The 27,050-nt window shown below is 38.3% G+C and overlaps 1 protein-coding gene across 1 annotated transcript in view; it reads right to left on the bottom strand.

The window, feature by feature from the left end:
• RIT2 (Ras like without CAAX 2) overlaps positions 1–27,050 on the bottom strand; it is a 246,437-nt gene that overhangs the window by 105,675 nt on the left and 113,712 nt on the right. The window contains exon 4 of the mRNA XM_080370921.1: positions 19,259–19,450. Within this exon, the coding sequence (XP_080227047.1) occupies positions 19,259–19,450 (192 nt within the window). The remainder of the gene's footprint in view (positions 1–19,258; positions 19,451–27,050) is intronic.

Raw genomic sequence — 27,050 nt, 5'->3', positions numbered from 1 at the left:
CTTGCATGCAAACAGCATGTGCACACAGCAAGTTTGTGCTTGAGACTGGTGTCCAATTTGTGCTCAGAATACAATTATATCCATCCACTGCTTCTGGTAATTACTAGTTTCACGGGGATCATTGTTTCAGTCATCTTCTTGCATTTTGAGGTGAATGGAATACAAATTTGCCTAACATTACTTACACCATAAAACTTAGAATAAATGCAGGGACTTTGTGTCATTGCTTCTGACAATCTAGCAACATTTTTCATTTCAATTTAGAAGAAAAACCTAACTGCTTCTTTGAGGGGTAGGGTTTTTTACTGAGAAACAAATGATCATATTGTTTCATGGAAGTGCAATGACAATGTAACAGCTAATATTCATCTATACTAAAACTACTCCAGCCCAAATAATTTTGGTTTCAGCCAATCATCTCTGTACTATTAGCCATGGGATAATTAGAATACAACCAATCTTAGTATTATAATTACTTGCAGCTTAATTCTCACATTGACCTGATATTGCACACCACTATGGCTCATTACACTTGTTTTATTAACGCAGTGTACCAAAAATTATGTGAACATTCTTGCTAGCTACAACATAATCTTCTGGTTCACCCACACACAAAATAGCCTCCATTAAAGGTGAAATAATAATAATAAAAATATCACACTAAAACTTAAATGCTTACTTATACTCTGCTTTCTAAGAATCACAACAATTTACATAATTGTTTGGACATTTTTCACTGCATATTCCTAACCATTCTATTTTGCATATAAAATTATATTTATATATGCTTCTGCAACACTCAAAGATACTGTCTTGTATGACAGCAGGAACTGAAATAAAATGAGTTCATAAAATCAGTGATGCCAGTGTATTAGCAGTTTACCCTCAATATTTTGCTATAATGGTTATCAAAACTGCATTAATCTTTCTTATTGAGAACTATTTATATACCCCTAATTATCATTAAAATGTTATTTTGTCTTCAGCGCAACAAATTAATCTTCTTTTCTATTAAAAAGAAATAATCTGGTTGTTGTTGGTTTGGTTTTTTTTTTTTCCCAGGTTTTGCCTGTTAATGATGCTTCTCTGAAGCAAACACAAGAGAAAGCTCAAAGAAAAAGAATTAAAAGAAAAACTGAAAGGAAGAACTAGAAACTTGTTAACAGAAATTACAGACAAGGTTTATCTGTTTCCTCATTAATGGTCTATTGTTGCTGAAGGGTTTGTTAAGTGCATTTTTTTCAGTGAAATACCTACAGTTATTTACTGATAATTAATAAAATTGATTAGAGTGCAGGCCACAAAAACAAAATCTGTGGATCAGTCATGGGAAAAGCCACACTACCCACATGTCTAGAGGAAAACAGGACTCGGGCAACAGCTGGGTAAGAGACTCCAACACAAACAGTCCAAAAGAATGTGTTTTAGTTGTTACTGACGTCTTTTGATAATTTCCAGTTCATGACTTAGAGGCTGAAATCAAGCACACCCTCCAGAAAAGCCTTATGTAACCTGGAGTGATGCCTAATACTTGGGGGAGACCCTTTTGGTAGGAAAGGCTGCTCTCTGGAGTTGTCTGAATGGCACATTTAGTGATTTTTGTTGAAGGGAGTTGTATAGCTTCCTGAGTTTTTCCAGAATGCATGGGACTCTAGAAATGGGATTACAAGATGCAATTCTGACATGGGAATCAAAATATTAGGGCATTCAAAGGAAGCCAATTGACTCCTTGGGGTGTTTTGAGGAGAAGGCAACATTACAGTTATATTACTGCTGCCAGTTCATAGGAACCTCATTTATACTGACCAGAAGACCATTCTTCAATAAATAAAAATACATGAAACACAAACAACTCATGAAAGACATGACTCTGACCTCAGACAACACAATCTCAGAAAGTATTAAATTCACAGGTCATTAATATTCAAGGGTAAAGAAACAGACTTATATTTAACCCCAAGTCATGGATCTTTATGCAGACTTCCAGCCTTTATTTTGAGAGGCTAGGGCAAAATTTAGTGAGATCTAGTACATTAGAGTACATGGCAGCACATCTTGTGATACCTGGAATTATTCAGTATGACTAGCAACTTCAGAACTTCATATTGGATTTCAATGGCTTTCCAATGAACTAAATGCTGTAATATATATCTGGAGTTTACCTCATAAAATGACTACAGGCTGGTAAATATTAGGAAAAGAAACTGCATTAAAAAATTGGTACTCGGGGTAGAATGAACGTCTCGTTTGCTTGAAATATTAATGTTTTTCCAGAAAAAGTAGTCTGCTTTAAAAACACAGCATTTCACACTGGGATAATAATTCAAATCATAGAGATAATTCCTGAACAGTCAGATATGGTGGTGATGTTTGCAGCTTTGGGAAACAAGAATGAAGTGGCAGTTGCCAACTGCCTCTAATATGTCTCTGGTGTCAAAGCAGCAGCTCGAAGGCAATAAAAAGTTTGTATCTTTTAATTTGGTAACTAGGCCAAGCCCACTGTGCATTATGATACCAAAGACACAGTTCTGCTGACTTTATTCATTATTCCTCCTGACTGAAGGAGCAATACTGTTGAAGGAAACAACGGGAATAAATTCTGACTTGCTGAAGCATCATCTGGAAGTATACTGAAGCTAAAGGAAAGCCCTACATGAACTTCATTATCTTTGGAGAAGGGCATCTAGAAAGTAGCAATATTAAAAATAGAGACTATACAGTTTGCTCAAAAGAAAGACAATGCATAGCAGGACATTGTTCTTCATTTATTTCTAGATGTGCACAAGTTAAGTACTTAAAATTGTGGGGACTGTAAGATTGAACTTGCAAGGTTTTCAATTCTGTAACGTTGGCTTTGAAAGTTCAGCTCACCTCTTGATATGTAACAGAAATCAAGGATTTTTCCTCAAAGTAAGCACCATCTTAATCTTTTAACAATGCCCAATCCCTAAGCATCCAGCTTCAAAGGCAATCCTACCCAGCCTCCTCTTCTTGGGAGAAAGGTGAGTGTATTTCTGAGCGAACAGGAAAAATGTTTCAATTTTCCTTCTTGGCACACCAGATAATTGGGATAATACCTCTGCCTGTGAACCTCGTGTTTTCCTCACATTGCCATAAACATCTCAGCTCTGTGCTACAGAAAACAAACACTTTTTATGTTTCCCTATATTAGCCCTTAGATTCCAATTTGTCCCTCACTATCTTTGACAAATGGGGTCACGTAAATCCTTTGCCTTCTATCTGACTAGTCTTAATTATTTATTTTCTGTCATTCAGGTTTATGACCATGCAATAAAAGACAGGTTTAATGGCCCACTAGTCCAGGATGGGAAATCATCCAGCTAGTGAAGCATTGAAGACATCAAATTAGTGGCACTGCTGATCAGTTTTTTTCCCCAGCTTGACATCTGTTTGCAAGCACTCATAGCCAAAATTGTTTTGAAAGGCAATGCCTTAGGCTTTGGAGCTTGCCTCCTCAGATGCATCAGTGAATCTCTCCACCCCTTACTACTTGTTATTTTCTGCTGTGAAATGACACAAAGCACATAATCATGCACAAGGGAGACAACATTATCTGGTGTTTGATCTGATGAGTAGAAGTCATGATTCCTGGGTTCTATCTCTGACACCATTCTCGATTCTCTTGTGACTCCTGTCTTATGTGCATATTTAATATATACATTAAATTAGAGAACAGAACCACACGTGTAAGAAAAGTTTCTGGAAACCTCTAGTTTGAATTGAATTAGCTGTCATCGTGTGATGATTCTTTGATTTTCCTTTACAGTAACTAGTCTAGTAAATGTGACTACAGGTAAAAAACTTCCTACAGTTAAACACAAAATAAAGAATATTAAAAGATGCATAGGCTCTTGAAAAGTAGTCAACATGGATTTGCCAAGGGAAAATCATGCTTGACCAACCTAACAGCTTTCTGCAGTGGAATGGCTGACTGGGGAGACAAGGGGAGAGTGGTGGATGTTGTCTGCCTTGACCTCAGCAAGGCTTTTGACACCATCTCCCATGATAGTCTCACAGGTAAGCTCAGGACATGTGCGTTAGATGAGTGGGCAGCGGGGTGGATTGAGAACTGGCTGCAACGCAGAGCTCAGGGGGCTGTGGTCAGCAGCACAGCGTCTCGGTGGAGGCCTGTAGCCAGCGGTGTTCCCCAGGGGTCAGCGCTGGGTCCAGCCCTGTTCAACTTCTTCATCAGTGACCTGGATGAAGGGACTGAGTTCTCCTTCAGAAAGTTTGTTGATGATACAAAACCGGGAGGACTGGCTGACAGGTCAGATGGTTGCGCTGCCATTTGGCCAGACCTGGGCAGGCTGGAGAGTTGGGCAGAAGAACCTCATGAAGTTCAACCAAGGCAAGTGTTAAGATCCTGAACCTGGGGAGGAACAGTCCACACACCACCACAGGCTTGGGGTTGACTGGCTGCAGGGCAGCTCTGCGGAGAAATGTCTGGGAGTGCTGTTGAGCAACAGGTTGCCCATGGGCCAGCAGCATGACCTGGTGGCCAAGAAGGCCAGTGGAGTCCTGGGGTGCATTGGGATGAGCACGACCAGCAGGTCGAGGGAGGGGATCCTCCTCTTCTGCTCTGCCCTGGTGAGGCACTTCTGGAGTTCTGTGTCCAGTTCTGGGCTCCCCAGTTCTAGAGAGACAGGGAGCTACTGGTGAGGGGCCAATGGAGGGCGACCGAGCATCCCCCTGATGAGAAAAGGCTGAGGGAACTGGGCCTGTTTAGCCTGGAGAGGAGAAGACTGAGAGGGGACCTCATCAGTGCATACAAATACCTTAAGGGTGAGTGCCAGGAGGACGGGACCAGGCTCTCTTTGGTGGTGCCCAGCAACAGGACAAGGGGCAACGGGCACAAACTTCAGCAGAGGCAGTTCCATCTGAATGTGAGGAAGAACTTCTTCACCTTGAGAGTGGCAGAGCCCTGGGACAGGCTGCCCAGAGGGGCTGTGGGGTCTCCTCTGGAGACATTAAAAATGCACCTGGATGCAGCTCTGTGCAACCTGCTGTAGTTAGCAGGGGGTTGGGCTGGGTGACCTCCAGGGGTCCCTTCCAACCCTGACTGTTCTGCAATTCTGTATTAAGAAAGGACTCTTGGGACCATTGTTCTGGACTGCTTTCTAGTGCAGACTGAACATCTTTATCCAGCGATGTCTGCTTCAAGCTAACATTTGCTTGGAAAATCTAGTACCTTAGTAGAACTGTATGTATGTACTGCTGTACATATTAACATAGAAGTGTATACAAATCTAAATATTTATGTAAATGAATGTTTTCATGAGACCTCCCTGTGTCTGCTGCATCAAAATTAAATTTTGTGGTTCATTTTTATACACATATTACAGCAGAAGTGCAGTAACACTAAATCAGCCCACAGTTCTGCCTTGTCCCCCCCTGCTATCATCAACAGCAGCAACTTGCTTAGGGACAGGACATGAAAGCTAACCAAGCATAGCAAATACTGGGAATCTAAGGCTCAGGCACTTCCTGAGCTAGAAATGTCATGTTTTTCTCTAATACTCCTTGGATGCCTGGTTGAATTGCTTTTAAATCTGTCAAAAAAAGCTTTTACATTTATAATTCCTGCAGCAATGAGTTCCATAGCTTAGTTTTGTACTGTGTAAGAGAGCATTTTCAATTGTTTATCTTATAATGTTTAATTTAATTCTTCCCGGTTCCTGTATTGTTAGGAACAACGAATATTCTTCATTTATTCCTGTTTTCCCTGATTTTTTCTCTTCCTGTCAAAATTCCCCCCTTTCCTGACTAACACATCAACGCTTATTTGATGTAGCCACATATGAAAGATATTTAGTGCCCCTGATTATCTTTGCCTACTTACTTTCATATTTTCAAAATCTACTATATCACTTTTGAGAAGAATGGAGGACACTACAACTCAGGGTACTGAAACAATGCTTAATGACATGTAGCGCTTGCTTTGTTCTGCTCTATTCTTTATTCCCTTGCTAACATCCCACTTTGCTTTTTTGCTGGTACAGAGCTGACAGAAATCACCCAACAGTATCCTGAAGTGACTTTTTTCAGTGGTGATAGCTTGTTTGCAGACCTTTGTCATGTGTTTATTGCCTTGGCTGTCCCTTTACTACTTTCCAATCTTCAGCATTGAATTTCATCTTACCATCCAGGCTTTAAATATATTAAGAATTAATCCTAAACTTCATCATGATCAACTGTATTTTTTACTACCCCAAAAAGTTAAATAACTTGGAAAATGTTTCATCTTATTGTCCAGTTACTGATGGATATATTTAAAACAGGAATATCTATATCTACATGGAGTTACAGTGATAGTCTGTTCATTGATAAACTGACCATTTACTCTTGCCTTTGCTTCTTTTTTTGACACTTATTAACATGTTACATGTCTTCCTTCAATTTTATTTTCGTTATTTGCATAAACCTCTTCGGAAATTTAAAGAAACTGGAACCCTTTTCCTTGTATGTTTGGTGACTTAATTAAAGAGCTGTAAAAGACTTGTTAAGCATAAGTAACCTTTGTGAAAACCATGGTGGCTTTTGTCTTTAGAACCATACTTATTCATGTACTTGTTATTTCTGTTCTTTCTTTTAGTAACTATCGATTTACTCAGCAAAACTCGGATTTACCATCCTGCAGCTCCCTGGACTGTTCTGAACTTGCCATCTTCCATTTCCCTGGTGCTGATTCAACTTTAAGCATATTCAATAGTTCAGCAATTCTATACTTGAATTCTTTGAGAACTCTTGGGTGAATACCATCTGTTCATGATGCTTTGTTACCATTCATATGATCAGTTAGCTCTGAACTCTCCCATTTCTTACACTTTGTAAGCTGCACAAGTACTGAATTTAGACAGTCTGCTAGAGAAACCCTCAAACATGAAGTCCTAATTCTAAATTTTGGGAAGCTTATGTTCAGACTGCAGATCTTCTGTAACTGTCATTCCTATTCTGATATAAATAATGAATAAACAATGCCATAATCCCATTTTTCAGTTTAACTGCCCACGTATCTATCAAAGTCACCTCAGAATTCTCCATCTTTTCTGTGATTTTTCAGATTACAAGTATCACAAAATCCTTTCATTTAAGTACATTATTCATCAAGATAAAACCACAGATATGGAGGCAGGTAAAGGCAAAACATTACTGACTTTGTTCAGACCTTAGATAGAATTTCAATGAGAATCACAAACAGGAGGAGAAAAGACATGATATAGGCGCTGTTGATACTTTCATCAATATGGAAAAAATGAGATGTTCTAAATAATCTGTCTATTTTCAATCACTATCTGGACAAATAAAACCATACACTGAAGAAGCAGAATAATACATTTTAATGGATAGTGGCATTATGGAGTTTCTGAGTAATAGCGTATTAATTTCAGGTAGCATGGGATGTTTTCTTCTTTATTATTGCTTTGTCTTAAGTTTTTCTCTAAGTATCACTGGTTTTTAAACAACCATTTTCTACCAGAGATTGCAATACTATGAAGCTTTCTGTTGTTTATTTTTATTTTTATTTTTGAAGGAAAATAGCCATTCCAATCCTATTTTGCTTTAATGAAACATACTTCCAAAGAACAGCAGTTGTTCTACTCACAAGTTTAAGGAACTTGCTAATTACAAAAATAAAGATTTCTATACTACTGTGTAAGTTTGACATAACAGTAAGCCTTTGACTTAAGTGTATGCGGGAAATAAAAAAAATAATTCCGATCAGAACTATTCTGTGGGGGTTTATGATTTTATTTTTATTAATTATCTTCCTTTTCCCTCATGGCCTCTTTACCTGTGCTCCATAAAAAGCAATTTCTCTTTTATGGACATTGCATATTGAAAATGTCAGGCAATCAGGACAAATAATTTTTTTTGTTTTATGTGATATAGTTCTAAAATTAGTAAAAGCAGTATTTTTTATTTTTTGTGTGTTACATTTAAATGACATAAATGGGGCTAGGTTAACAGCCCTGGAGAATGAAGAACTGCTTCTGTCCACACACCAGTGGTACAAATGGTCGTAGTTTCTGTAGCATGTTCTGAAAAACTAACTGCAGGCATTGGCACAGATGAAAATTCAGTTCTTGTTACCTTTAAATTTTCTGAACTAAGACTGTCAGGAAAGATTTTCAGAAAAGAGCACAAGGACAATTTTACCATTGTCCCCATCTAGCCATTGCTTTGTACTCCAGATTCCACAGAATAAACTGAGATCTGTGAACCCTTTCCACATTTTGCTGCTTCCTCCTCATAAGCTCAAATGTTTACAGAATGAGGTACAGAACTCTAGCAAGAGCAAAGACATCATATGTAGGAGTGATATACTCCTTGACTCAAAATTCAGAACTACAGTTACATTAAATATTCTTAAAGTCTTATACAGTAATTATTTAAGGGCTCAAGAATTATTATTATTTTTTTGCAGCCACCATTTTTGAATTCCTGCCTGATGTTTCCCAAAGGACTTTCAGGCTTCAGTCTCATTGATCACAAAGCATTTCTGACCCATCTGTGATACCTATAGTTCTCCCATTCCTTTTTTGTTTTGTTTTGTTTTGTTTTTTCTTTTCTGACAAATCTCAAGGATTCTCACAGTTGCAGTTCCTCACAATCAAATCAAACTGGTGTCAAGTTCTAACTCCCTGCTGATTTTTCGAACTTTATAATCCTGAAAAGGTTAACTGGCATCACCAGTCACCTTGTAGTCACAGGCAATCACCAGTGAAATAATTTCATTCACTTCAGATGGGAAAGAAAATGGGATCAAAAGGGAATACAGCTTCTCCATAAACAACATTTCTTCAGTGGAGTGCACTGGGAAATTAGCTATGCAGATCTGTAGCCCAAATCAAGTCAGATGCCACTAGGTCTGATGACCGCTCAATGTAAATTTCACTCCAAGGAATGCATAGATCAACATTTTGACTCTCTCTTCCAACCTCCTGCTCTTCCACCTTCTCTTCTGACTCCACCAAACACACAATCACCTGCAACCCATTCTCAACCAGTAACAAAGAACCTATTTAAAGAATTATTTAAAAAATAACCTCCATTTTTAATTAAATATAGAAAATCCACATGATTTTCTTTACATGATATGTTAAGAATAGAGCAAAAGAGATCAGGAATCACACCTGAAGCCCACATTCCTGCATCTGTTGAGAACTCATTAAGTGAAAATGCCCAGATAATTCTGAGAATGTGGCCATGCCTCCCAGCCTGGTCACCTGCAACCGGTATAAACTTGTGTTTGACTTCAGTGGAAAATCTACAAGGACTTGGCAACAATATCTCATGTGTGGTTCGAAGCAATTGTTAGGAAGGTTTGACACAACGATAGGAAGGTGACTAAGTTTAGTCTGTACTTTCAGCGAGCTAGGACTAAGCATGTCTGGAGTAATACCACTCAGATTTCAGAGGGGGAGAAAAATCGACAAAACTTATTTTTCTTATGCATTCCTCAGGTTTAAAAATCCAAGAACCCATGAGCTGTAGGAATAAAAGGAGTTTCAGAAGCAAAGGCAAGCTTTATTTTTTTTAATAATAATGAAATAAGATATTATATTGATTCACAGCTAGGAAAAGAATGGAAGAATTATCCCATGGTTGTGGTAATGACAAAGATCCTTAAATGTAAAGACACTGTCCTCCCCACCACCTCAGAGGAGGTGTAAAGCAAATTCAAAATGTCAATGACTGACTATATAAAACAGCAATACCAAAGGATGGCCTGTAGTGCTGATGAATATCCTATAATAAGCACATTGTTGGTGTTAGATCACAACGTTAAAACATGCAGACACACACAACAGGCACACACAAAATCCTCTGCATTTGTGTCAGGTTTTGTACCAGACAATTTAAAAAATTTGCAAGACATATTATTTCTCTCCTTATTAACCTTTTTGGATTGTAGTAGGTGGTAAAAATGACATAGATGGGAACAAAGGAAAATAACATTCCCTGACACACAGAAGAAATAAATGCAACAATGTCAGAAGTGAAGCCCATCCTTTTTTCTTCTTGAAATAACACCCATTAGTACAAGGTGGATTAAGATATTACACTGTATCAACTCAAATACTGATTGATTTCAATTAAACAACACACCATACCTTGACTCCCATACTGGGTCTGGAGTTCTGATCACTAAAACTGTGATTAATACCATAAAAGACTAACATTGAAACCTGAATTGTGACATTTTATAGATATTTAACAACTTCAGTTTCAACTGTAGTAATGTGCTTTAATGTAATTTTATCATAAGTAATTTCCTGGACCTTCTTAAATTAACTGTGCTATATCAAACAATTTATTCAGAGATTTAGGAGCAGACGTTGTACATAGATCTTATACTGTAAAATTTGGAGACTATGGATAAGAAATTGAAAGTTTAACACAGAGATACTTCTTTCGTTTTCTTTTTCAGATTGGTTTGTTTGGGTAAGAATTTTGGGGGCTTCCCCCCCCCCCCCCCCCCCCCTTTTTTTTTCCTGATTGTCATGACTGCACAGCTTAAACATCACACTGAGTGAAGCTAACATGCTGCTATTCTTAGCCAAGATCTTAGCCAAGATCTGGATAAAAACAGACCTCTCTAACTTCCTAATTCATCGGGGGGGGGGGGTGGGGGGGTGCTGGGGGGGGGAAGTGAGTGATTAAGACAAAAACACAAGCAAATCTTCAAAAACAAAGATGATTAAAGTGATTAATCTTCTTTAAATGCTAGGTCATGCTCTTATTATTTGTGACACCGTGATGAGCTGTAATTAAATTCTGGTAAAATTTCTTTCAAGTAATTTGAGCTACTACTGCAAAAACACACAGGAAACTATCCTTGCTTCCAGGAATTCACGTTTTTATACAGCCAATGCACTCAGTAAATGTTGCCTCCTATATTAATCTGCTACTTTTCCAAAGTACTTTCATTTTTACAAAGTTGCTCATTACTGTCTCAGTTTCAGGACAGCATCTTTGCTCAAGTGCAGATTAACATGAAGAACATGCATTAGTTCCACTCTAATTAGGCATAAGCTTAAACAGTTTCCTGAACTGGAGTTGTAGTAAATAATATATGTTAGGCTAAAACCTTGATTTTGCTGATGTAAAAATAGCAACATGTATATAAAATAATGCCTTCACATTGCACAGCATTCTCTTTCACCTATATGTGCCCCAGTGGAGAAAATGAGAGGATAAATCTTGAGAGATGGGAGGTCATATTGCTTCAGGCATGGATGGTGGAGAGGCAAGACTGTGCCCCAATTAGTACTGCCTGATGAGGTATGTTCATGCCTCTCCTCTTTCCGCATTAAGAATAGGGTGATATCTGGCTTGTGCACAGTGTGCAAGAAGAAGATTCACAGACAGGAAAATGAAGGTTTCAGCAAAAAGCCTGAAAATTAATAAAATGGAATTTTGCAACTAGACTTGTAGAGCACAGTCCCTGGAGAAGGGCAGGAGCCAGAATGAGACTTTATTCTTCCTTATACTTTTTTCTGCCGGTAAGAACTGAATGATGGAATTCCTTCAGCCATAATTAGCTTTCTCGCAAATTTTTCTTTCGTGCAAATCTGTACAGACTGCTAACTACAAGATAACCACCAACAGATGACATGACTGTCATTTTCCTTGTAAGCTGTACTTCTTCGTGTCATCTTTTTGTCACCAACAGTTCCTTCTGAGAGGCTCTGAGAAAATCACTGGCATCCTGAATGTACAAACAAGCCCTACAAAAGGCTGTTTTGCAGAAGACCTGTGCAGGTACTTTTCCAACAGCAGTTTCTTGCTTTATCTAAGAAGAAAGATTCTGCTGGCATGGCTGCCAAATGAAAAGTGCCTTTAAAGTCTTCACAACAGCTCATCTCCCAGTATACAGATCAAACAGAGAAATATCATAGTCCAAGCTGATCTTGAGGAGCAATCTAGATCAAGAAGACGAGGTGAGAGTATCTCTGTAGCTTCACACCTCTCCTCCAAGGCGTTCTCCCACGGAAGCCAAACATGGACACACCAAGTCAAGATTTGCCACGTGGGGAGGAAACGATCTCCGAGGTAAAGGGTGAAGGTAAAGCAGGTGGAGGTAACAAGCACTCTACCAGCTACTGGGAAGAAAATTAACTCTATCCCAGCTGAAACCAGGAAAAAAGTACTGGGTCCCTTTTAAAACAATATAAAGTGTGTCGCTGTTTAATATGCCTGGCTGTGAAGTCACCTTGCAGCACCATCCCTAATGCATACCCATTGGTGTACGTCCCAACTGGCTACAAGCAATTAGTTACCTCTGTTTTTATCTCTGAATATCCAGCTTTTCTGTTACAAACATTTTTTATCCGCATTTCGGCTATTCTTTCTCAGTTGTTTCTTCTCTTCTAGAGCAGCTTGTTATCTGCATCTTAGTCCCATTCAAATGTCTCCTACTCTGTGTTGAAGGGATTACAGGGCTTACTGGATGTTTCACCACAGGTTAACACAATTATAAATCAATAAATGAGCCAAGAGTTTCATTACAATTCTCTGTGTGTCTGATATAATTTTTTGCAGCCTGGGTAACATGAAGGTGTGGTTTGGGGAGGTTGTGGAGATATAAAAGTATTGTCATGACAAGGAGGTAACCTATCCATAAATCTATAGAGACAGTTAAGTTGGTAATAATAGAATTTCCTTCCAAGAGACTACAACTGCCAAATTGATTTCTACAATCACATTGGCATGGAAAAGCACACCTTTTTGTTTTCGGTTTTGTTTTTGGTGGGTTTTTTTTTGTTTTTTTTTTTTGGGGGGGGGGGGATCAAACATTGAATAGATTTTATTTAAACGGTATAAGAAGGACTACTTAAGACAGTGAACAATGAGAAAAAAATGTTGAAAAATCAAACTAAATTAAAAACAAAGGGAAATGAGAGGCATAGAGGAACATGACAGCATCCAGATACATATTTTGGTAATGTAATAAAGTAATTATAAAGGGTCTGACAGTTTTCTAAGATAATAAAACATCATGACAACTTCAGTGGTTCCAATTCCAAATATTCAGGCAACTGTCATCATTCCATCAAAACATCAAAAATGGCTTATATTATTCAGAATTTGAGGAGCAAACAAAGAATATGTGATGTCATGAGGGAAAGGCAATATGTAGGCGAGCAAATGGAAGAGATGGTGGCAACTCTTTACCAATGTAACTCATTTTCAGCAGGCATTCATGCTAACAAAATGGAACTGCATGGATGTCTATGGAAAATGAACAGGCAAGATGACATAAGATGGATGAATGGCTTAATCTAAAAATTCATTGCAACATTCAAAAAAATAGTATTGAAGAACTTGCTTTTCTGTGCCACATTCTCCTCTGGGGCTTTTTCCATTAAGGATACCACTACATTTTTTGTAGCCATTATTTAGGGTACGCTTGCTTGAATAAATCTGAGATATTTTAAGATCACAGCTCACACTGATCTTTAGAGGAAAGCACCACTTCAGAATGACTATTTAATAAATTTTATTCATTCAAAGCCAAAGGTAAGCTAGGCATGCTTCAAATATCTGGCCTGCAGTTAGCAGGAATAGTTATAACAGAATGAATCAGTAAGTTTAGATTCTCAACTGAAAAGATATCGTAAACAGCTCTGTTACTCTTTGTCTCCCCCATGTATTGCTGTATAAAGGCTAGCAGATATCTATCTATATATATAAAGTTAGCTGCCCATGCTGCCCTCTGCGGTCAACAGACAGGCAGATGTCTTCATGGGCAGATACATCTCACTTGATGATACACTTTTGTGATATGTGATAAATCCTGTTTTTCTGTATAGATTTTACAGAGAATCTGACCAACTCATTTAGTCTAATTACCATGTCTATAGTTAAGTCAAATATATACTATTCCTTGGCAGTAAATGGCAGAAGATGCATTTCCCTTGACTTGCAGTTACAAAGTTCAGGAGAAACAACAAAACTTTTCCTTGTTTGTGCAGGGCAACAGCCTGGGGAATGGGAAACCAGAGGCTTCAGCAGACACATGCTTCCACCCAAATGTCTTTAAGAGAAAATGAAACTGCTAGTAATAAAGGATATTTCCAAATGTGAGAGCAGTTTTAATCACAAAAGCAAAGGAATTCAGCCTGTAGCTAAGGTAAGAAGTTCAGAATACTGCAGTTTCATGAATCAGATGAGTAGAAGAGCATCTAGCAATTAATACTTCATAGTCATGCACTGGCAAAATTAAATAAAATATAATGTCATATTCTTTAAGTATTTTCAGTGTCTCAGCCAGGCACCAGAATGTATAGACTGGCAATGTTTGAAATATACTGAACAGTTATTCATACAACAGAAATGAAACCAAACCAAATTTTAAACAAACAACAATAACAACAGCAAAACCAACAACAAAAGAAGCAAACAAACAAAACCCCCAAACAACAACAAAAAAAACCCAACACCACATTAGCTGTCTCAGACTCAATAGATATTTCAAGATTTTTAGCCAGCATGAAATAGAGCAACTGCCAAAATGAGAAATCTAAAAGTTGATGCTCCCAATATCTGATAACCAGTCAGCTCATCTTGAACAAATTCCGGAGCAAAGCCACACCGAAGTGAATATGTTCTGGGGGCAGCTGGTTCAGATGACGAGAATGTATCGAGCCGCTGTAATCCTGCTTGAGAATTATCTGATGCTATAATAAAACCTTAGAAAGGAAATATAAAGAAGCCCCTGTAATTAGTTTGTGCTGCAAATAAGATACTGTTCCATGTTAAAGACAGATTTCATATTGATTTCATATTTCCTGCTGAAGGATAGAGGCTAGCAAAGAGAAGGAAGGCAATGCTTTCAAAAGCACTGCTGCTGCTCAGGTTTGTGCTTGAAGCCAAGACAGCTCATGGGCGGAAGAGTAAACAACTGCATAATTCTTTTCAGGATGAAGACAGTTCTGGCAAAGCTAACAGCTTTGATGACAGGCTTCCCAGAGAGGCCAAGAGCTGAACGAAGCATGAGCTGCCTTCTTAACCTCGGACTCAACGGGCATCAACATGTTATCCATGGACTCGACTGTGCCCACAACTTATTCCTCTGGGGTCAAACACAAATGTACAGAAAAAGCTGCTCCATGAAGGCTCTGCAATTTCTACATAGGTAGAATTTCCAGAGGGGTTCTCACATCCACATTAAAAGTTTGAAAAAGATACTAGAAAGTGTCTATTCTTTCCAGCTCAGAACTACAACGCATTCTTCAAAGGAGCTTATTTAGTTAGTTCCCCTCTGAGTTGCTGAATGTAATATATTGCAATGATCAGTAGGAAAAGTCTTCTGGATATTTCTTTCTTTCAAACAACCTTTCAGCAGTGCCATGTGTCTTTATTATAAAATATTTTAATTAAAACCTGCAATTTAACATTAGCATGGCGTGAGCTCAAATAGGATCAGTTGTTTATTGTATTTTTAAAAGATGAATACATTTTAATTATATATTTATCTATTATACAGATTTAAAATTTCAGTAAGAACCCGAAGTTCATCTGCGCTGTGATAAAGTGATAAAGCTTAGGTGAAGTAAAAGGATCTATGGTACTTCATATCAGGTGATTCTAAGTGTTTCTGAAACTTTAGTGACATTAAAAGACATACAGCCTATCTTTATTAATCTAAGGACTTTAATGCTAGAAAACACTGAAATTAAAATGGTATCTAATCAAGCAGTTAGTGTTCTATTTTTTACATCAAATAGCTATGGGATAAGTTACTTCTAATACTTAAATACTGCTTAAAGCAATGGCTGAATATCAAAGAATGGAGGCAGAATGACTTAACCATTCATGCACATTTGCTCTCCCAGTGAGTCTCTAAACACAAAACAGGACAAGTTCAGAAAGGACTGGACACAGCTGCAGTGCAAATGGGTGGAAAGGAATGGAGTATGGTGGAAGCCTTGCCACCAGATTGGATATGAACACCAAGATAAGGAGTTATTATTTTTTTTCCCCCACAGTTTTTACACACTTGTTCCCCTACATTGTTTCAGAGAAAATGGGAAGTGTTTATTCTTTATGTTGATGAATGTAATTAAAACCTGTTTTAAGAAAGAATACAGACAATCACATTTCTTAAGAGGTTAAAAAATTACAGGCGTACTTTAAAGACAACTATAATTTCACTGAAGCTATCAGAAAATATAAACATTATTTTAAAATAATAAATGTGTTGGTTTTGTTTTTCAGTAGTGTTTCTCCTAACAGAAAAATTTAATTGCAGATTAGTTTCATTCTTGTCATGCTGTTGATGGATTTGAGGCAAGTGACACACATCATTAAATGTATTGTGTAGGGGATCACATTTCAAACAAGAGCTTTATCTGACCGAGCTACTACAGCCTGTCTGATTGTTGCAGAATTGTCATTAAATGGAAATGATGCCTAGGAATGCTGAACTTAATGTTATGTTTCCAAATATCATGAATAACATTACAGTAGCTTTAATGAATTTCATAGGAGAAAAATGTCATTGAAAAAAAGCAACAATATTAGCCTTTGGTGCCCTGGTTAAATTCCAGTCTGGCTAATTGCATTCTGACACTTACTATTTTTCAGCTGTTTGAATTTGGTATGTGACAAAGTATATTGTCCATGGATATGTTAGTGCTGTACAGGGTCAGCTCACGGCTGGCTGTCACCCCAGAGTTAGCTGGTTACCGCTCTTGACCATCCAAGCCATAACTACATACATGACCTTGAAAAGCTTCCTTTCAATCTACCTTCCCACAGTTCATCAGGTTACTTAGATGTTGCTTAAGCTAACATGTAAGCATAGATATAACTTGTTTCAGTGTTTGTTAGACATATAGCACAACCTCACGTCCCAGTTCTGAAACAATTAGCTGCTGAAATGCATTAAACATTTGCTTAAAGCTGGCCATGGAGATGACCTCCCCCACCCTAGTATTTTCATTTAGGTCAGAGGCACTCCGAGCAATATCTTATAATCACCTCCATTTAACCGTGCATTGCTTTGAATAGAGGAGCCATAGCTGAGAACGTCACCCGAACTATGGATGGTATTTAAGTGAAGATATGCCCCAGGAGCACAACTAATCCATCTCAGCACCAAATTATCATGGAGGCAAGGGGCCTGGAGTAGAGCTAGCCCAAAGTTAAAAATCAGTTCCTGAATTGGGACTTCAGAATAAACTTTTGTTCTACAGCTCTGCTCCTGTTGATTCACACTACTTGCTTCTGTAGACATAGTCATATTCAAGCGCTTCATTCAAAGCAGCAGATCTGCACTGTGTCATCTTATTAGTCTGATGTAAGGGTGCCCCATGGCCCAGTGTATGGATTGCAGAATATTTGAGAAAACTATTCTAACATTGCCGTACTTTACAGTTGTAAAGGGCTTATGGAGGAAAAGATTCTGAAGACCAAAATCCTGGCTCAATGAAAGCTTTTAAAAAAATATAGGACTATGATTTGGAATTGCCTTGAGACACGTTCAGGCAGGGTCTTCAGTGACAACCTTGAATAGTAGCTTTTTGTGTGTCTGTCACATCTCAAAGACACAATTTCTAATATCATATCCAAGAGCCTCTCCATGTCCCTTAATCTTGAGTGCTATTTGTGATATCCAATTCGAGCATTCACTCACACTAGTTTTCCTGTTTGGGAGAACTGACAATACCATCAAGGACCATTTTAATCAAGCATAAATTATTATATGCATTGACGGTGATTAAAATGTAAAAGCCCAACAGCACCAAATATCACTGTGAGAGCGTCTTCATATCCCTTAGTCAACAGAGTATTCCTGAAATCTCATCTATAGGTAACTCTAGGTAATCTATCATATCCCATTTCTGATGGGTTCGGGTGTAATGTCCTGTTTTCTCAGCACAACAACTGAATCCACCTCCCTCCCCATCTGTATATAAGTAGCCCAGAAGCTGCACAGATTGGATTGCACTTTGCATATGGCACTGTTGTTTGAAGCCTCAAGCTGCGTATTAAACTGCAGCTGGATTGTCACCATTAAGGCTCTGTCACAGTCTGATTTAGGGAGAAAATCGATGATCTGGAAACAGACATGAAGTTTTAAATGTACATCATCAGATCTTCAGGACTAATTCAGGCTTAACAGTGCCTGGGATTTTCTTTAGGTAGATGAAAGAAGACAAAGAAATGGGGAGAAGAGTGACAGGATAAGTGGAAAAGAGTAGACAGGATCATGTGAGCACAGATGCTAATGAACTGAAAAACACCATTTTATTTAACTGTTACATATGTCTGCACAGAAGCCAGTCATTTGAAAGCAATCGTAGTGTGTATAAAAAGCCTTTTAAGACTTCCATATAGGAAAACCTTCCCCGCCTCACACACACACCACACCCCCCCACACCCCCACACCTTTTTCAAAGTTTCTGCTTAAGAATAAAGATATTAAGATATTTTCTGTTCAGTACTGCATCACAGCCAAGCCATTTCTAAGATGGTCTGTCTGTAACTCACTCCCTTGCACAAAGACACACATCAACAGAAACAGCAATGGGGAAGTGGAGAGGAAGCAAAAGGAAAAGGGAGCAAAGATTGCCACAGACTTTGGGAACACCACAGTCAGTGCCCTTATAGTCAAAGAAATCTACTGCTTTATGGGTGGTGGTGGCTAAAAGCTTCTATATCAATCAAAGTGAACGCAAGTCTTGCATGTTCCCATCTTACCTGAACACTAATAACACAGCCACTGTTTTTTCAGGCAAAGATAATGTCATATGTATTCCTTTATTTTAACTAGATTTTTTTTCACTATGAGTTTGAGAAATGTTTAATTAAATCTAGTACATTTATAAAAAAGAAAAATATTTTTTTAAAAAATCAGTATTTAATGGCTGGTAACTTCTAAAGAAAACAGGGGGTTTTTTTGCCACAAAGATCCTAACTGCATCTTTTCCCATGTTGACCGTAAAGATAACCTTAAAAAAAAAAAAAAAAAAAAAAAAAGTGGAATCCCTTTTCAAGTGAAAACAAAGAACATTTGGATGTGATCAGCCAAGCCTACTTTAAGATCCATAAGATATGAATGAAAAGTACTGCTAAGTCATTAATTTATTACGAATCCTAGCGTGTTGCTCTTTGATTAAACCACGTCTTGTGCTTTAATTCTCTGTAGTACTCTACAACATATGCTACAGAAACCTCTGAGGTAGCTAAGGAAAATCCGGCCAAAACCAGCAGAGAAGTTGCTTACCTGTCTGAACTCTTCCAGATCTATTTTGTTTCCCACCAGCACCAAGGGGATGTCGTAGGTGTGCCGGACACGATAAATCAGTTCCTTAAACTCAGCAGCTTCTTGAAAGGATTGGCGGTCCGTGATGGAATAGCAGATAATGAAGCCTTCTCCGCCTCGCATGTATTGGTCCCTCATGGCTGTGAATTCTGCCTGTGGAATAGGATAAGCATGCTCAGTAATTTTGCAAACAAAATTATCCATCTGTAAATAAAGAAGTTACTGAAAACTTCTCCCATTCCCTGCATAATTTCACATTGCTTGTTTTATTGTCTTAAATACTGCTTGCTGAAACTTGTGCATCCTTCTGGGGTCATCATCCTGGATAATACATCACTAGGATTTCTCTTAGGATCTTCTTTTTCCTTTTCCCATCAAGGGAACTCTAAGAATATGAACTTATTACGCCAGTGCCTGCATACTGAAAATACTGTCTTAAGTAGTTCTAGAACCATCTGCAGCACTTTTGGTACACAAAGATGAATTGCAGCTAAATTAATACTAACAGGCATAAAAGAAGAGATATATTATTGTCTGTGGATCAGAGATAGGTACAAATTCCTTATTACGCACTCAATTCAAAAGCTCAGGAATATCAAAAAGATGTTTATTGAATCCCATCAGCTTTGGAATAGTGCCTAGCAAAACAGGAATATAATCTGCAAAAAGTCCTGCTCTTTCCAATGCTCTCAGAGAAGTGAGGGGTTTCAGTTCAGTGTGGGATTATGCCACTAAATGAAAACAAACAATTTTAAATACTGTGAGAACTGGCCCGATTTTCTTCTGCTGCATTTTTCTCTATTTATGTATGTATTTATGTCACAGCAACACTTCTGGTGACCAGTATGGTTTTTCAGAAGTATTTAACAACTGCCACGTTATAAAAAAAATCAAGATATAGTTTTCAAAAACTAGTCTCAGGCACTGTGGCTGGAGAATATGTTTTAAAGCCAGTTTCTTCTTCAGGTTTGTTTGCTTTTCTTGATCCCAGCCCAGAATAACCCAATACCATGGCAACAGTCGGTCAGGATCAGAATCCTCCTGACAGAATCAGTTCTCCAGAGATATTAAGATGCAGGAAGGTCTGATAAAGCAAGGAATACACATATCAACACTGGACCTTTTCTATGAGCAGCAGGATGCAATATCAAGTCCTGTATTTTTTACTCAGTTGAGACTTTAGGCTAGGATTTTTTAAACGGTTTATGTTTTATATGTATATATACATATATCTCCTCAGTTCTTGCTGAAAATTGAAGGGAAATTAGATTGCTTATGCTCTTTTAAAAGTCTCAGCCTTAAATCACTCTCAATCATCACTCATGTTGATTGATAATACTTCCTGTGAATAGACTTCCGTGTTGACCATTATCATTTATTCATGATGTATCTTTACCCAAGGGCTTTCTTATATATCATTCAAAATATTTCACCTGCTACAGGAAAAAGTTCATAGACTAAGCTCCAAAATAGCAGACTAATAGGCAATTTAAGGGTAGGATTTTTCTTTGGTATTTACTCAGAATTTCAAAATCTCAAAACTATCACCACTGGCCTCCCAGAGAGTTTATTAACTACCAAGCTATAGCACAGAATGGATCAAGCCACATTCTATCCCATCCTCTTGAAACTGGATGTGTAAGAAGTAAGGCAATGGTGGGGAGAAACGCAGAAAATATCAAACAAAAAGGGTTCTTCGCTCCGCTGGTTTGGGTGAAACAAAGAATGGAACTCTGTCTCTGTTCCCAGGTCCTCAGCTGCCACCTACATTAGAGTGCCACTGGGTTTATAAACTGTTCAATACCAGACTGGAGACCATACCCAAGGTCTCCAAGCTATGGGCAGGGGGTGTTACTTATTAAATACAGAGACATACTACCTCTCTCTTACTCACCCTTAGATCTCAGGCGTTCGTGCGAGAACAAGGGTCTCTCCGAAGTCCACCAACCCCCACCCCCCTGATGTTCTTCTCTCTGCATCAGTCACCTAGAACTGTTCTGCGCCACAATAAGTAGGGTACTCTCCTTCACAGGAGGAGCCGAAAAAGGCCAGGATCCCTTCAGGCTGGACAGGCAATGGAAACCTTATGTGGAGATACACTTGTGGGTTAAGGGTCCTGAATTTAGCTGCCTGTAGCTACAGGCCACTATCTCAGACTCCCTTATAGATAATGGTAAGCTAGTCAATGCAATTAATGGACTGCAGATGGCTTCTGCTGATGAGAAGTAGTTATCACTTTAGTTATCTAGTATCTATACCTTTATCTGTTTTAAAGTATGCTGACTATTTATACAGCTGAATGGAGCGATTACCTCCTGTTTAGACAATTTTGGGTATGGAACCTAAATCCCAGCCCAGATGACCTGTCTTCCTGGGTTAGGGATTTCATGAGTCAGCTGCTGTAACACTGTACAATAATTCTGCACAGCCTTTTACAAGAAAGAGTTCTTAAGCGAGATGATCCACTTCTAGGAAGTGCTCAGAGCTTTGCACACTCCTTTATAGATGGCAAACTAAGAAGGAATTGGGTCACATATCCCTGTTTAAGTCACAGTAAGTGACTTTCTGCAGCAGAAGGACTCCCCAGATCACTTCACAGGAATGCTTAATGGCTTTCCTTGACTGCCAGGAGACTCTGGGTTCCTAATTTTACACACGGAATCAGTCCAAAGGGACAAAGTGTTCAGCTTTTAGGCACTGCCATTCCTGCGTCAGTCATTTACCTACGCTTTCTGGTTCATGCCTGGGCATAGTTATGACTTTAAGGATATGAATTAATCTACTTCTGCAATTTTTTATTATGACACGTTATTGCTGCTGATGTATTAAACTAAGCAGCCAAAATATTTTAGGGTCATGTTTGCAGTGATCCATTTTCAGAGGCATTAATTACTCTATAGAAACTGAATTGGGTTTTCTCGGTTTTCTGATGTTAACTCTGTTAGTCATTGCTATTCTTACTTTTTGATGTTGAGTTTCACTTCTCAGCTTTTTCCCCTTGGCATGATTGCTCATTACAGAGTCAAGGTCTGCAAGGTCAAACATAGATAACCCTTTTCTTGGATTTCAATAAAAAGTGGATTGTTTTTTTCTCTGTTCACCAAGAACCTCAACATAATACATACTAAGAAAAAATGTAAAAATACAATTTCCAATAAACATACTATAATGTTTGTAATCATGTATGCATAATATATATACAAGACAAAGGACTAAGATGGAAATAAATCTCTTTGTTCATTTCTTAGTTCAAGTCCGACTTGATTTCAGAGTTTACTTGTGTATCTACAGTAAGCAGAACCAAAATCCAAGTTCACCTGAGTTTTGTGAATGTTCAGAGGCAAATGGACATAAACCCAAAGGTTTTACAGATATTTCAGTGGTTTCATTTTTATATTTTGCCTCATTCTCTTCTAAAATAAGCTACACTTTATCTGTGCAGCTGGCACACTAATATCTTCCTTAATTGTTTCCTGATGTAAAAACGACTTTTAAAAAAAAATATTCAGGAATAGTACTAGATGCCATTTGCTACTTAATAAGGGGAAAATATGAAACATTCCCAAGTCTGTAACTGCTAAAGGGAACAGACAGAAGGAAATCACACCTCCTGAAAGGGAAATCAGTTCCAAGAATTAAAGTGAAGATTTGTCATGCTTATAGCACTTTGCAGCTTGACATCAGGCTCTAATACTCTCTTGTGTATTATGAGTAAGACGTGACTGAAAAGTGTGGTAAGAAATCTTGTGAAACAGAATCACCATTCTTCTTGAGAGAGATGTTATACTTGAGAACAAGCATCAAGTCCAGATAGAAACAAAATAAAACTTTTCTAAAAGTTGAAAGAAGCCAGCATATCCTTTTCCTTTTTCCATTATAATTGCATGCAAAAAAACCCTGATACTAGTCCTTATATGATTATATATGTCTACTTGTTGAAAGTTAGCAAGAAAATGTCTGAATAATTATTTTACTCCTAAATAGATGTCACATTTGCCTTTCATCAGTTATGAGGCATCTCACATGATTTTTCAAAGATGACAGAATAGCCTCACAGTGACACAGAGCAGCTCTCTCAACACACTCAGATGCATCCCATCTTGTATCAAATTGCACACACCCAGCTTAATTAACTTGTCCTTTGTTGATGCCCTCTACTAAGGGTAGCATATCTCTTCCTCAAACTCTCCTGCGAGGCATGAAGACCTGGGAGGTGTAAGAGCCCGGATTGCCTGTAAAGGCTGGGAAAGCCTTAAGTATGTCAGTCTTTTCTGTGTTCCTCATTGTTAGTCCACTCACTCATTCCAGGAGCAGACCTGTTTTTTCTGGTGTTCATTTCGTTGCCAGTGTACCTGTAATAAACCCATCTCATTGCCTTTTACCTATATCAAAAGTTTCAACTCTAGCAACAAATACTTCCATACTCATACTTGAGAGGCTTTACCTGTTTCCACATTTCTTCCTCCTGGATACGCTTGCTTTTTCTATTAGCTTTTAGGAGAACAACTTAGCAAAGAAGAAAATGCTTATCCTTTGTTTTCTCCCTGTCACCTTGCTTTATCCTTTTTTATCCCACTTTTCATAAAAAGCATTTTTTTTAAAATTATTATTAAAATTAATATTGTTTTCATAGAAATATAAATGGAACTTGTATGTTGTTGGGTTTTTTTTGGGTTTTTTTTTTTTTTTTTCATTAGAGTTTAGAATTCTTTCCAAATAAGATCAGTACCTTAATGTCTCCAGAGGACGAAGTGTAGGCATTGAGCAGCAAAGTCAGATAGACTACACTTAGATACCTAGATCCTCATGAGGATTAATTTATGGGTTGCTATCTAACAGAGGGGTTTGGATCTAATGTTTAGCTCAGGACAACCCTACCTTGCTGACTGAAGGAATCTAGGAAGGTCTATCACAGAGTTCACTGAAGCCAAGCCTAATATATGGTTTCCTAAGTATTTCCTGCTGAACAATGCCAGAGAAAAACCTCTGGGCTAGAAAAGGTGGGCTTTTTTTCCAACCTAGAACAGAAATTGTTAAGAAACAATCACTTCCACATGACCATTTTACATCAGCAGAACTCAAAACTGAAGCCAGTTCTCCGGGATGCCCACATTACACATTGCTAATAGATAGCCTTTCCAAAAGGAGAAGAGAAAGCGGCGGGGGGGGGGGGGAAGAGAAGAACTAATAAAATAAAAGGACACAGGCAATGAACAGGGGAGCATCATATCTGTCCCTTCTTTTTCATTGCCTTGTGATGTGTTTGAGGAGTAAATACAGCGCAATGGTTAGATGTGCAGTCCTTCTCTGCACTCTTCAGAAGTGTAGAGCTTAGAAATTTAAAGATGCCGCACCTCAGAAACAAAGGTGTCATGTTTTTCAAACTACACACACCCCACACATTTTGATGTCTGTTCTCTATTTTTTTTTATGATCTTGGCTTGTATATCTGGAAGAGGTCAGAGTCTCCCCAGGGAGGCCAGCCTCACAGTTTGAGAAATGCCACTTTCTATATCTTCTTGTCTTATGTTCTGCTTGACTTTAGAACTGGGAATCTGCTAACAGATGTTCTTAATCAAAGCTGTCTCCCTGATTACCACAGGGGTCATTCTTATTATGACGGCTTTTTTCACATTTCTAGTGAACACTGGTGAAGGGGGTGGGGGGTGGGGTAGCTATGGTCTTGGAAACAGGCAGTATATTGTTCATCTATGAAAATCAATAAACAAGGGTAACATGAACAAAAAGGACACATGAAACTCAGTGGGGATAAAACCCCCTATTTCAAATAGTGAGATAATCAAAAGTAAAGACTGTACAACATACAGGAAATAAAGGAAAATACATTGTTCACTTAAGAAAAAGAATTTTTGGTTACAAAATTTGGGAATTCCTTCTACCTCAGGAAAGTTTTTGCCAATACAGTCAAAGATTATTTTTTAGCAGCAAATTATTTTTTTTAAAGGCAAAATGCAATCCTCCCATATCCCTGTTCATAAATTGTCTCATGCACATAAATATCACAGTTAACTTCACTGGTATTACACTTCATTCACTGAACACTGCTTGTCATAAAGTGTGCTTTGCTTTTCGTTTGTCTCCTGAAATAGATTTACCTAAGAAAAGTACCCTGGTGAGTAGCACTGTGATAATTATTTGGTTTTCACTTTTTTTTTCTTTTTTGAGGGTGTGGGGTGGAACAAGGTATAGAAGCAAGTAGCCTTTAAAAGGTCAGCTGTAAAAGCAAGCAGCAAGAAACCTGCAGCAGTTACATTTCAAATGAGAAAGCATCCAGATAGGAAGTTGGGTGGATTATACCTTATAACCACCATAACACCACTGCTAATCTAGATGCAAATGGTGGGACTTGTTTCATCTGGTTTCTGCCACTGAACAGGTAGTCACCTGTTCTACATTAGTTTTCAAGTTTCTCTCTGAATTCAGGACAGAGATATGATCACCTCAAGAGTAATTCAACCCATCTTCAGAGAAGTGTTTAAGATACAAGGGATGTCTCTCCTTAGTCATCGAAGTCACTCCTAGGTAGTGTAGCTCTCTCACTACCTCAACAGAGGCTAAATACAAATCCTCTGAGGTCCACAATATAAGCCACAGCTCACTTGTTCTCCTCTTCATTTTAAACTTTTCATTTAGTTTCCGCAAGGCAGTTTTATTTCCCATGGAGTTCAAAAGGTCGAGAGGATGTAACATCTAGTGCCTAAAGCCAATAAAGAATTTTTCCATTCGCAACACTCAGCAGTGGGAAATGTTATCCCTCAGCATGGGCTAAGTTACATTAGGAGATAATAAACAGATACATCTTTTCAATCTCAGAAGTCACAGTTCCAAGTCTCCTGCCTTTGCTCACAGGATTCCAGCATGCATCATCTGTAGGATCTCAGCAACAACAGAAAACAAGAAAACACTGAAAAATATCAGCATCACTCCACATTCTCTTCTTGCTTCCCTCTTATTTCCAGTCATCCTTTGCGAACAGCAACAACAAAAGGAGCTGTATACCAAAAGATACAGAAAAATTTGCAGCAGGTGGTACCCAGCCACCTGTGCCAGCCTAAACCATCTGCCACATCACTGGGAGGAAGGAAGAGAGCTGAAAAAACAGCTCAGTCACAGACCAAAGGAAATTCAAGGGCTCTGGCTTAAATACTGGAGGACAGGGATTGATTCTTCTCTGCATCGAGTCTCTACACTGTTCTGGCTGTAAACCAAACCCCTCTCTTACAACCCTTTTTGCCTGCCTTAGTTATGATCCAGGAACTGTTCAAAATGGGATTAGTATAAATGAGAATTAGCCCATAAGCCTGCAGTGGAAGTGGATTATTATTATAATCAGTCCCTTGATTAATGATCAGTCAGTGTCTCACGCCTTATAATTACAGGAAGGAATCCTTGCTTCTGTTATAAAACAGCAATATCCCTTTCTTTCTGTGAATTTGTACGAAGGACAAAATGCACATCACTGATGATGGGTGCAGTATAAAGATAACATAAAAGATGCAGTCCATGTTCCTAGTAGACTAGTGCCTGTCTGAACCTAATCTGACAGCCTTCCAAGGCAATATTACAATCTCCACATTGTACAAAATCAGTAGGCTTTTTCTTAACTCTGGTAGTGTACAATTAAAAAAGCAGAGATACTGAAATTAATCCATAATGTAGAAGACAAACAGCAGCAAAATATGAAGGCTGTTGAAATCAGTGCCTATTCATCTGGCCACTCCCAGTTAAAGCT

This window comes from Falco punctatus, assembly GCF_963210335.1.
Source record: "Falco punctatus genome assembly, chromosome: Z".
In the NCBI taxonomy this organism is placed as follows: Eukaryota; Metazoa; Chordata; class Aves; order Falconiformes; family Falconidae; genus Falco; species Falco punctatus.
Note: the sequence above shows the minus strand (reverse complement) of the source record. Positions and strands in the feature narration are given on the sequence as shown.